Source organism: Musa acuminata, chromosome BXJ2-2, assembly GCF_036884655.1.
Source record: "Musa acuminata AAA Group cultivar baxijiao chromosome BXJ2-2, Cavendish_Baxijiao_AAA, whole genome shotgun sequence".
Classification (NCBI taxonomy): domain Eukaryota; kingdom Viridiplantae; phylum Streptophyta; class Magnoliopsida; order Zingiberales; family Musaceae; genus Musa; species Musa acuminata.
Window position 1 is genome coordinate 32,480,720 of NC_088339.1, and position 11,799 is coordinate 32,492,518.

Below are 11,799 nucleotides of genomic sequence, written 5' to 3' on the forward strand. Positions count from 1 at the left end.
GCGCTCAAGATTCATAAGAGTACATGGAGGAGGAGGAATCAAACAACTATTAGGCCAAAATGTGGATTGTTGTTAAAGGATTACTTTAATCTTGCTAAGATTATAATAACAGCGAGATTTAAACTAAAATTTGCTTAGTACATCCTTTTTCTTTGTGTTAGATCTTTCCCTTCATGTGCATAAACAAGATGGCCAAAGTTTGATACTAATTCTCTTTGTTGTGGTGATATTTCATGAGTGTAGGATTGAAGTTTCTCTTAAATGCCCTATGTTTCAGACTGCAAATTACCCAAAGAAACACTTTCTTATCCAAGTGAAGATGGTAAAGTTGTGTAAGAGGAGGAGACCTCCAAACCAATCTGCCAAAACCAGAGAAAATTCCTGCATGTAGGAAGATCACTGACTCATTCTTGTATGCATGAGAATTCCAAATACATTTAGCAAAACTAAGGCAGAGAGAATGGTCAACATCATAATTCTAAAGAGGAACATGATGGAGGACCTCATTGGCAAGCAGGGGTAAAGATCAGATAATAATTTAAGGAATGCAAATTTGCAGTTAGACTGCATTTAATTTTAGATATCCATACTCTAAACCACCAAATGATATCAAAGAATTGATGGAAACAAAGTAATCAGAAATAGATATTTGCATTGCAGAACTGAAGTTTTTCACATTATCATTATATGTTTGCCATGTTGCCACACAGCACATTATACAGAAGGGATTTCTTTGCTTCCAAAGGGGGGAAATATCAAAGGATACCATCATTTGATCAACATATGGTAGATAAGATCTCTCCTTCAAATTTGCCATTACCATATCGGTTGCTCGATAAATCAAACTAATTCAAATAGCTACAAACTCAGAGTAGCAACGTAAAGAGCAACCCTTGTTCACTCCTGAGCATTTTCAGATACTACACAACGGAGCTGCACGAAGAAATTCCAGCTAAAGGATGCCTGTAATTGGACTTACAAGTACTGTAAATGATCTTTGCCAACAACCAACAGTTGTATTATATGTCTCGATCTACTTTATGGCTTGTGCAATTGTATCTTAGGACTGGATATCCAATCCACCATAAATTTCCCACTTGGTTAATAGTCAGGGAGGAGAACTTGCCAGTGTTCCTTATCATGTTCTTTTCTTGATTATATCTTGGCTCATAACGAAATTTTCTGCTCAGGTTTTATTAGTTGGGAGATTTGGATGCGAAACCGGGAAATTGCTGGTGCAAGTGGCCAATTCACACCACTCTGCAGCTCTTGTGGACATTATTCAGAGAACTCAATATTCCATCATTCTTCTCAGTTGCATCATATAAGGCTTATATAGCTCAACCATCACAGATTCTTGTGATCTATGTCACTAGCATAGCTGATGCTGTTGGTCCAAATGCTGTCATCACTGCAACTGCCATTGCTTCTCCAGGTCTTGTTCATGGTGTCATTGCTTTAGCTATTCAAGTCACTGTTATTTTTCCAAGTGTTGTCCTCAGAATCATCATTGCTAGTGTCTGCTGAAGCCTGTGTCAAATGGAACTCAATCTGCAATCTCTGGTGGAGCGCTGTGTTGGTCTCGATTCCCTTCTTTTCCAACATCAACTCCTCCTGCAATGGTATAGCAGCTAAGAATCTATTTATGAACTCTCTGCAACACTCCTTCCCTCTGCAAATGAGCTCATCACAATCATCAATTCCCTTGTTTTCTTGGTGCCTGAACATCTCTGTGGAGTCATCAAACCTGAGGATATAGGCTTTCTTGCATCCTTCATACAATCTCTCTCCCAGTGTATCCATGACATAGTATGCATTTGCTTCCATCTTCAGCATGAAGAAGTGATCATTCCAACTTATGACGAAGACCTTACTGTCTCCTACGATGTCACTAGTTATCTCATGCCATATGTCATCAAATGACATTGCCCCATGCAACGATTTGAAGCACTCTGGTTGAAAGAACCCTATGAAAGATTTGTCAGGTAATACTGATACAGGCCTCAATTTTGCTTCCAGAATCGTATCAAGGTCGAAGTGCTTGTCAGGAAACCGATCGATGTATGATGTGTTGTTGCATAGCTTTTGCCACTCCGACGAGCCTTCTCTGATGAGTGTATCAAACTCTGATCTCGTTGGTGTATTCAGCTCATTGTTATGGAGTGCGTTTGCGAGTACCGCAACTATGGCTGTGCAAGCACTCTCTCCACCTGCACTAGGATCTCGCTGATCGATGGAAGCAAAGAAGGTCTGGATTTTGATCTTTGTTTGCTTGTCCCTGCTGATGAATTCTTTGCTTCTCCAACTGCCTTTTGGATCATCATCTTCATCAGAATCTAGTGATTCCTTCTGCTAAGACAATAAAGGATCAAGATCCATGGATACCTCCGACATCAAGATCTGTAAAAGAAGATACTTAGCTGAAATTAACTCACCTTTTTGTGCTCAGAAGAAATGTCTTCACAAGAGGACATCTTCCTTCTTTCTCCCTCCTTGAGATCAGGAGTTTTGCAGCTCCTCTTGCTCCAGCAGAACCAGCCCTTCGAAGTTGATTCTGAGTCTGGACTCGATTGGCAACTGTTGCTGCTGATGCTGCTGCTGGCATTGTGATTCTGAACACTGTTGTCTTCCAAGATATCTTCTTCATCTTGTAGCCGAAAAAGGTGATCAAGAACCATATTTTCTTTGTCAAAGCTTCCTGGATCATCAGATTTCACTTGTTGGCTGCCCTTCTGCTCTAACATAATCCTGTCTTCACTGAGTGATGCTCCCTTTGTTACTCCAGAAGTCCTTACCTCTGTGAAGCTGACAGTGACCTGAACCATTCACATAATTAGCAGATCCATTGCATGATGTTGTGAGAAACTTAAAACTCTAGCAAACTTTCTTGAATTTTTTTGGCTGAACATTTTTTCCTCCATGTTACTGATGTACTCATTGCATTGACAATGAAACTGCTAATAATTTAGTTTCAAAAACTCCCCTGATAAATGTGTGGCTTCAGACACTGAAATCGATGCACATGTATTTCTACACTGTGTACACTCAATCAATGTCATGCAGCATTATCCAGACATATTCATAGATAAGAAGATGAGGCACTTGCATTGTTGAAGTTACCATGTCATGAAGCTTTGGCCAAAGTAAAAAACATTATTCTCTTTTTGAATGGCACACTAAACAACAAGCACAAGCCATTATTAGCTTTCTTTGAACAAAAGAAGAGAAGAAGGCAAAAAAAAAGGGGGGTTTTACATGTAGCACTCCGTAGCTTGTCGATCCTTCTTTCCTTAAGGTGATAGGAAGCTGCTGATTGAATCCCTTTTCTGCTCCTCCACTCTCTTTATGGGATTGGGATTCCTTAGCCCATTCAGCTAAGCTTGCATTTGTCGTCCCTATCCTTTCCAATTTGTTCGTCTTGCTTCCTTCCTCTTCACCAGATCCCTGCAGAATTAAACCTAGTCATTGAGAAGCAGATCAACAGAAAGACTACAGCTTTCAAACTGGTTTGACAGAGTAACTGGAATCTGCAAACCTGTTTTCACTGTTTTCTGTACTCATTGCAATATAAAATTCTAGAGATATTACTAACGCTAAAAACAAGGAATTCTATCAAACAAATGGCCGGCATCAAATCCTGCCGAAAATTTTGATGCAAGAAGGTGCGTTGACATCGGTAATTCCTGTCATGGTGAAGATTGAAAAGATCTGACCTCATTTCCTATCCGTAATCCACAGTCAAATCTCTGCAAGAAAACCTGAAGACCATCTTCATAGCGTCAAATACACAGAGACGATGAGGAACTCACGTATAGGACGGAAAAGGAAACATCATGGGCAGGACCCGAGACCGAGTTCGGGTCACAAAGCCGACACACGGTCTCGAACCGGCTCGACTCGTCATCGTCGTCCCACCGGACCGCCCAGCCATCCTCCACCGGCCTACGGGAAGACACGCTTCGGGCCGGCCTCTTCCTTCCCACGAGATACGAAAGCGCCCCGACTTTGGGCGGCCGCCGCCAGCCGACCTCGACCGCCGCCACCCCCGGTAGCGGCAGGAGCCCCTCGAGACCCACCACCTTCACGGTGACCTTGCACTTCCTCCTCCTCTTCGCCTTCGTCGGCGCCGTAGGTGCCCAAGGGGAGAAGCTCATCACCTTCTTGACCACCATCTCTCCTCGGGCCCCCCTCTCTACCTTCCTTCCTTCTCTCCTCTCCTCCTTTCTTGAGCGACCAACCTGTCTTTAATGGTGGAGGGAAGGACAAGGCATCGTCCAGCGATTAGCGCGATCGCTCATTTGATATTAATAGAATCCGCAGCCGGGAGGTGGAGGACTCCTCCTCCGCCTCCATTTCCTTACGTAGGCGGAGATACCGTGTCAACGCAGGTGGTTTCCTTCCACGTGCGGTACGCGTGCGCTGCACGGTTACGTGGATCCGAGCCTGCGGCTTATGGGATTCGTATCTCGTCGTTGATCCGTGATTGGATTGCGGTGGGGCCGAATACGTATGCATCCGTATACACCGCGAGTGGTGTATACGGATGGATCCTTTAATCTGATATTGTTTATATATTTTATTATGAATCTTCGCTAACATGGCGAGGTTAGATAAGGTTAATATCCACTATATCAATTAGATTTGAGTAAGCTAGATACTGATCATATCTAATTAGTTCGGATATTCACATCTACACGATCCGTAAGATACGGATTTAAGTATCAGATTTTATTTTTGATTCATCATTTTCCCAACAAAAAAAAAAAGAGAGAGTAAGTATTTGTTAATAAATCTCTCATCTGGTACATTCTTTTATTTTTCCCTCTCTATTTTTTCTCCTTTTTCCACCCAAGAAAGGGACCTGCGCCAAGTCAACCATACTCCAATTGAGTCTGCCGTAAAAGTCAACGATGCTTTATTTTTTAAAAGTCAACGCTAATTTAATTGAATTTTCTGTAAAAAGGTCGACGATATTAAATTGGATGCCATCATCGTCGTCACCTCAATTGCTATCGCAACTCGCTCTTCTCTTCCCCTCTCTTCCTCTCTCATCAAAAGGTGGACGACAAGCGATGACAAAAGGAGGGATCCTAGCCGTCGATGGGGGCGAAGGCCATCGGCCAATCACCTCCTTCCAACAAGGCGGTGCCACCACGACGGGTTTGTCTCCGCCCTATGACGTCGTGCGCGTCGATGTGGCGTCCACCGATGCCACGTCGGAGGAGGAGGAGGAGCTTCCACGTGTTACGAAGTCGCATCCGGTAACGGTACACGTGCGCACGTGTCGGATCGTCTCGGGCCAGATGTCGCCGCCACGACATCCGGTTCGGTTGAACGGCCAGCCTCCTGAACCCTGTCCGGGAGCGTACTCGAAAAAGGGCCTCGACGTCCAGCTCACCCAATGCGGAATTATCTCTAACCCTGTTCACAAAACCCAATTTAGTTTCCTAATTAAGCTTAATTGGAGGGAGTTCCTTGACTCGAACGATTTAAAGGCGGAAGGGATCCCCCCAAAACTTAACCGACGTTCGCGTTCCAGCGCTCGAGGGTGCGAGAGCACCCTCATCCTTGGATCCCTTCCCCTCCACCTGCCTCTCGCCATTGTGGGATCCGGGGAAGCTTGGGAGGGCGTTCGATCCTTTCCCTCCCCTTCCTCCCCCACAGATCGATTCCCGAGGGTTTGCGCTCGATCCCCTGGACCCCTGTCTCTCCTTTTCCGTCTAGCTGATTCCGTTTGATCCGATCGATCTTCTTGAGCTTTTCTCGGAGATCGCGCGCGGTTTGGATCGCATCCTTTTTTGGGTCTTGATCTTTTATCTGGGAAGCTAATTATCTGGAACTTCTTTTAGCTTCCGTTCGAGCTTCCAAATTCGGTTCCTTTGTTCTGTTATTTTCTCTTCGATTACTTGGTCTCCCGTGAATTCTATCGTATGCGAAGAATTTGGATTTAGGTTTTCGTGGAAAATTTGAGATGATTCTCGGCAATTGCTTCGTTCATTGTTGGAGATTTTTTTTTTTATCCTGTTCATATTAAAGATTGCATTTTTAGATGATGGGGAATAGTTGTGTTTGATCCGAGCAGAAGAAACCCTAGCCAGAGAAAGATGGCCCCGGGACGAAGGAGACACGAGCGACTCCGGTGGAGCAAGCTCTACACTTTTTCTTGTCTCCGTCCCACCGTGGTGACGGACGATGAGCAACCCCATCCCCTGCAAGGGCCCGGATACTCGCGGCTCGTCCATTGCAACCAGCCCGGATTACACCAAAAGAAACCGCTCAATTACTGCACCAACCACATCAGCACAACCAAGTACAACATCATCACCTTCCTCCCCAAGGCCATCTTCGAGCAGTTCCGCCGCGTCGCCAACCTATACTTCCTTCTCACCGCATCACTCTCTCTCACCCCCGTGACGCCCTTCTCTGCGGTGAGCATGATTGCGCCATTGGCATTCGTCGTCGGTCTCAGTATGGCTAAGGAGGCAATGGAAGATTGGAACAGGTTTATGCAGGACATGAAGGTTAACAGCCGTAAGGTCAGCGTCCACAGTGGAGAGGGGCGCTTCGGCTACAAACATTGGCAGGAGATTCGTGTTGGAGATGTTGTGAGGGTGGAAAAGGACCAATTCTTCCCCGCCGACTTGCTTCTACTGTCATCGAGCTATGACGACGGCATATGCTATGTCGAGACCATGAATTTGGATGGAGAAACAAATCTGAAGGTTAAAAGATCTTTGGAGGTGACTTTGCCATTGGATGGTGACGCCAGTTTCAGACATTTCACAAGCACCATTCGATGCGAAGACCCCAATCCCAATCTCTACACTTTCGTGGGTAACTTTGAGTATGAGAAGAAGGTTTACGCTCTTGACCCAGGTCAGATTCTCCTCAGGGACTCCAAGCTTCGGAACACTACATATGTCTACGGTGTGGCTATCTTCACCGGCCATGACAGCAAAGTGATGCAGAATTCTACGGAATCACCATCTAAGAGAAGCAGAATTGAGAAGAAAATGGATAATATTATATACGTTCTCTTCACCTTTCTCATACTGATTTCATTGATCAGCTCAATCGGCTATGGTGTGATCACAAAGTTCGGGATGCCACAATCGTGGTATTTGCAACCGAGCGAGACCTCATACGTTTATGATGCTTCGAAGCCTGTTTTATCTGGCTTCTACCATCTTCTTACTGCTCTTATTCTTTATGGATACCTTATTCCCATTTCACTATATGTTTCGATCGAGGTTGTCAAGGTCTTGCAAGCAACCTTCATCAACCAAGATATTCACATGCGTGATGAGGAGACAGGATATTCAGCGCAAGCACGGACATCAAATTTGAATGAGGAGCTCGGGCAGGTTGATACGATATTATCAGACAAAACTGGCACCTTGACTTGCAACCAGATGGATTTTTTGAGGTGCTCCATTGCTGGAGTTCCATATGGTGTGGTTTCTAGTGAAGTGGAGATCGCAGCTGTGAAGCAGATAGCATCGGAAGTTTCTGGCACAATCGAGCAGCATAGCAGCACTCAAGATTTCTGGGAGGATAGTGGGGATGGCTTTGGCTCATCGGAGTGTGAATTGGAAGTCGGGATCGCTCGCATGGTTGGGAAGCCACAAAGGCCTACAACCAAGGGGTTCAGCTTCGAGGACGACCGCCTCATTCATGGGAATTGGGCAAAAGAGCCTAATGCCGGTACCATTCTTGTGTTCTTGAGGGTACTTGCTCTCTGTCATACAGCAATTGCGGAGGCAAATGAAAAAACTGGTGCTTTTACATACGAAGCAGAATCACCGGATGAAGCAGCTTTCCTTGTTGCAGCCAGAGAATTTGGGTTTGAATTTTGTAAGAGGACTCAATCAAGTGTCTTCATCAGGGAGAGATACTCTGCTTCGGAGGATCCTGTAGAAAGGTCATAGCTGAATCTGAATGGTGTCATCGGTTTGTTGTTTGTCTTTGTGGTGATTGTTGCAATCTAAACCAGTGAGTTCTTCTTCTCTTTTTTCTATTTTGATTTAGGGAGTTCAAGGTTCTGAATATTTTGGAGTTCAACAGCAAAAGGAAGAGAATGTCAGTGATTTTGCGTGATGAGACCGGGCAGATTATTCTTTTATGCAAAGGTGCTGACAGGTACTTATCTTCACCATTGTTTCTAGTTCAGTTATCTTCTTGTGTTACAAAAACATCTCACGCATATGGTTGTGCATATAGGATCTGTCTTCTCCACATCGTAGATTTGATTTTGTGCCTAAAGAAGCCTTTTTTTTTTTTCCCATGAACCAAACAGCATCATTTTGGATAGGCTGTCAAAAAATGGAAGAATATATGAGATCGAGACGATTAAACATCTAAATGAATATGGGGAGGCAGGCCTGCGGACTTTAGCACTGGCTTATCGTGTTCTTGATGAATCCGAGTACTCTGCTTGGAACACAGAGTTCCTTAAAGCCAAAACTACCATTGGGCATCACAGAGAAGCTGAACTCGAGCGTGTCTCTGACACAATTGAGAGGGATCTGATTCTTGTTGGTGCAACTGCTGTCGAAGACAAATTACAGAAAGGAGTAAGGTTTTGTGATTTCCTATTGATTTTTGCCTTCCTAAAGCCATCTCTGATCACATACTTTCTCCACAGGTTCCACAGTGCATAGATAAACTAGCACAAGCTGGTCTCAAAATCTGGGTTCTGACGGGTGATAAGATGGAGACTGCAATTAATATAGGGTACGTATGCCCCACCAGCAATTCACATACGAACACCATTTAGTAGAAGCGATGTCAGTTTCTTTCTTGCTGTTGCAGATTCTCCTGTAGTTTACTTAGACAAGGCATGAAGCAGATCTGTTTATCCGTCGATAGCAGTAACATACTGTCATTAAACAAAGAAAAGGTACATCATTTCACCTCAATTATTTTGCCCTGGGATGTTGATATCACACATTTATATGTTTATATTTCACGACTACTCTGCTCAGGCTGCAAAAGAGAGTACTTTGATGCAAATAATTGATGCCCATGAAATGGTCAAGCTAGAGAAGGATCCAAATGCGGCATTTGCTTTGATCATCGATGGTAAAACCTTAACTTACGCCCTGGAGGATGACCTAAAGAATCAATTTTTAAGTCTAGCAGTTAATTGTGCTTCTGTCATATGCTGCCGGGTCTCACCAAAGCAGAAGGCATTGGTAGTATTGAATCTCTTACACAACTTTTTCAAATAAACTGAACACTCATGCTGGATCGAAAACATTACTTCGGTCAGTGATTGATGCTTATCTCTTGGTTTAGGTGACTCGTCTGGTGAAAGAAGGCACAGGTAAAACTACATTAGCCATAGGCGATGGTGCTAATGATGTGGGCATGATTCAAGAGGCTGATATCGGTGTCGGCATTAGTGGGGTAGAAGGAATGCAGGTTTGTAGTGTCGATAAGGATGCTTGTGTCGCCTTAAGAATCATTTACTCGCTAACGAGCTCATAATCATTTGGCCTCGTGCAGGCTGTGATGGCCAGTGATTTCTCCATATCTCAGTTTCGATTCCTCGAACGGCTTCTCGTTGTCCATGGCCACTGGTGCTACAAGCGGATAGCACAGATGGTGAGTTTTGGGAATACTTTCAATCTATGCCTTAGCATTCATACATGTACCGATCACTCTCTGAATCGACTCTGTTGTCTTGCATTCAGATATGCTATTTCTTCTACAAGAACATAGCCTTTGGCCTCACAATTTTCTACTTCGAGGCGTATACTGGCTTCTCCGGGCAATCAGTGTATGCCGACTGGTACATGCTACTATTCAACGTCATTCTAACCTCGTTGCCGGTGATATCATTAGGAGTCTTTGAACAAGATGTCTCCTCCGAAGTATGCTTACAGGTATGCTTACAAGGTTCTGAAATCCAAAGTAGACAGACACATCTCGTTGCTGGTCTTCACAAACTATGCTTTCACCTTGTGCAGTTTCCAGCATTGTACCAACAAGGGCCCAGGAACCTTTTCTTCGATTGGTACAGGATTTTTGGATGGATGGGCAATGGTCTATACTCATCCATAGTCATATATTTCCTCAGCATCCAAATCTTCTACAGCCAGGCGTTCCGCGCCAACGGCCAGACTGCCGACATGGCTGCCGTGGGCACGAGCATGTTCACCTGCATCGTTTGGACTGTGAACCTGCAAATTGTGCTGACAATGAGCCACTTCACATGGATTCAGCACCTCTTTGTGTGGGGCAGCATCGCCACGTGGTACCTCTTCCTGATAGCTTACGGAATGTGCTCGCCGGTGATCTCTGGAAATGCCTACCGGATACTGTCGGAAGCTCTCGGGCCTGCCCCCATGTACTGGGCTGCCACACTTTTAGTCACTCTTTCCTGCAACATTCCCTATCTGGTCTACATCGCCTTCCAGAGAGCCTTGAATCCACTTGATCACCATGTGATCCAGGAGATCAAGTATTACAGGAAGGATGTGGAGGACCAGCATATGTGGAAGAGGGAGAGGTCCAAAGCTAGGCAGAGGACCAAGATTGGTTTTACAGCAAGAGTAGATGCCAAGATCAGGCAGCTGAAAAGGAAGCTGCAGAAGAAAGTCTCATCGCTGAGCATCCAAACTCAATCATAACACGCCCATGGCCTCCTACTTGGTTGACTCTTTCTTCTCCGTGTCATCTGTCATTGGCTCTAGAGTTTTCTTCCTCACTAAAACGTTTCATATCTGGATCCATGTTGAGGCAAGGCTCTATGGAACTAGTTGACGTATATGTTGAGTCAATGCTCAATGGAAATAGTTGAGATACATAAATATAAATAAATATATATATATATATATATATATATATATACACACAGATGTAACTAAAGTTTTGTTTCATCTCTGGTACTCGGTGAATTTTTTCTTATGGTTCTATGTAAAGTTGCTTGGTCATTTGAAGGATCAGTATAATAATCCTCATCCTGATTCAATTTGATCGTATCTAATTGGTGCTAGAAGGAGAACTCTTGAGATAATATCATAGAAAAAATCAAGTATCGAATAAGATACTCTCTCTTAAATTTGATCATAATAATTATCCTTGGATTAAGGGTTTGTATCTATCCCTTCGTAAGATCAAACCTAGATCGATCCATACTACTAACGATAGGCCCCCTGTGACCTCATCTTGGAAATCCAAGTCTTAATAAGGTAGATCCATACAATCTATTTTCCTTTTTAGTATGATGACCAAAATATCATTTCCTGCGTTACCATGTGAAGTTACCTTTGTAGTAAAAAGGACATGCTATAGTTAATTAGATGATATCCTGAGTTGTCTTTTGTCGGCTAAGTTGGATGTCGAGGTCGATCAGGCCCTCGCGACGGGGTATTGATCAGCGTTCCTTGTATGCTGATCCGGGCGCCATGTATGTCGAGCTACGTCTCTCCTTCTCTGGGGTCGTTGGCAACTCGTCTTTATGAGGTGACCGGGTTTTCCTGTAAAAATGGCCCTTGTCGGGATCACCCGACAAGGCCCCTCTGACGAGCAAGTCAATAGAGTGATCAATTGATCTTTTTTTCCCCCTCTGCTGGCTAGAGATCTTTATAGTACCGCACGTGGATCGATCGTACGCGGGTTGACATACCAAACAGTATCTTAGTACGAATTCTGATTTGATGTGTCTCAGGAGCAACAATTGCCTCGGGATTCCTAAAATATGACGTGCCGAGCAGTAGTCTTGGACCAAAATATACCGTATCAATGATAGACGACAGAATAGGTTGTGGATCGGAATGTTGCATCCAATTTGGG

The 11,799-nt window shown here is 44.2% G+C and overlaps 2 protein-coding genes across 2 annotated transcripts; one reads left to right on the top strand and one right to left on the bottom strand.

Annotated features, from left to right (window-relative positions):
* Positions 1-733: 733 nt before the first annotated feature.
* LOC135606140 (uncharacterized) lies at positions 734-4,310 on the bottom strand. The gene is made up of 4 exons (XM_065096964.1): positions 3,810-4,310; positions 3,256-3,444; positions 2,436-2,816; positions 734-2,349 (listed from the first exon to the last, which is right to left on the bottom strand). Exons 1-4 carry the CDS (start codon positions 4,170-4,172, stop codon positions 1,459-1,461), a joined length of 1,824 nt encoding a protein of 607 aa, XP_064953036.1. The 5' UTR covers positions 4,173-4,310; the 3' UTR covers positions 734-1,458.
* A 1,196-nt stretch (positions 4,311-5,506) lies between these two features.
* LOC135605047 (probable phospholipid-transporting ATPase 4) lies at positions 5,507-10,790 on the top strand. Its single transcript, XM_065094726.1, has 11 exons — positions 5,507-5,678; positions 6,083-7,921; positions 8,029-8,139; positions 8,297-8,573; positions 8,645-8,733; positions 8,812-8,899; positions 8,985-9,194; positions 9,298-9,423; positions 9,508-9,606; positions 9,696-9,887; positions 9,972-10,790. Exons 2-11 carry the CDS (start codon positions 6,105-6,107, stop codon positions 10,632-10,634), a joined length of 3,672 nt encoding a protein of 1,223 aa, XP_064950798.1. The 5' UTR covers positions 5,507-5,678; positions 6,083-6,104; the 3' UTR covers positions 10,635-10,790.
* Positions 10,791-11,799: the final 1,009 nt, after the last annotated feature.

Excerpts from the sequence above, each read along its gene's own strand:
- LOC135606140 (XM_065096964.1), bottom strand. The coding sequence starts at position 4,172 with ATGGTGGTCAAGAAGGTGATGAGCTTCTCCCCTTGGGCACCTACGGCG. Across the intron at positions 3,445-3,809 it reads TTTCCTTTTCCGTCCTATAC|GGATCTGGTGAAGAGGAAGG; the intron begins GTGAGTTCCTCA and ends TTAATTCTGCAG. Across the intron at positions 2,817-3,255 it reads CAAGCTACGGAGTGCTACAT|GTCACTGTCAGCTTCACAGA; the intron begins GTAAAACCCCCC and ends TGAATGGTTCAG.
- LOC135605047 (XM_065094726.1), top strand. The coding sequence starts at position 6,105 with ATGGCCCCGGGACGAAGGAGACACGAGCGACTCCGGTGGAGCAAGCTC. Across the intron at positions 7,922-8,028 it reads TCGGAGGATCCTGTAGAAAG|GGAGTTCAAGGTTCTGAATA; the intron begins GTCATAGCTGAA and ends ATTTTGATTTAG. Across the intron at positions 8,734-8,811 it reads GAGACTGCAATTAATATAGG|ATTCTCCTGTAGTTTACTTA; the intron begins GTACGTATGCCC and ends TTGCTGTTGCAG.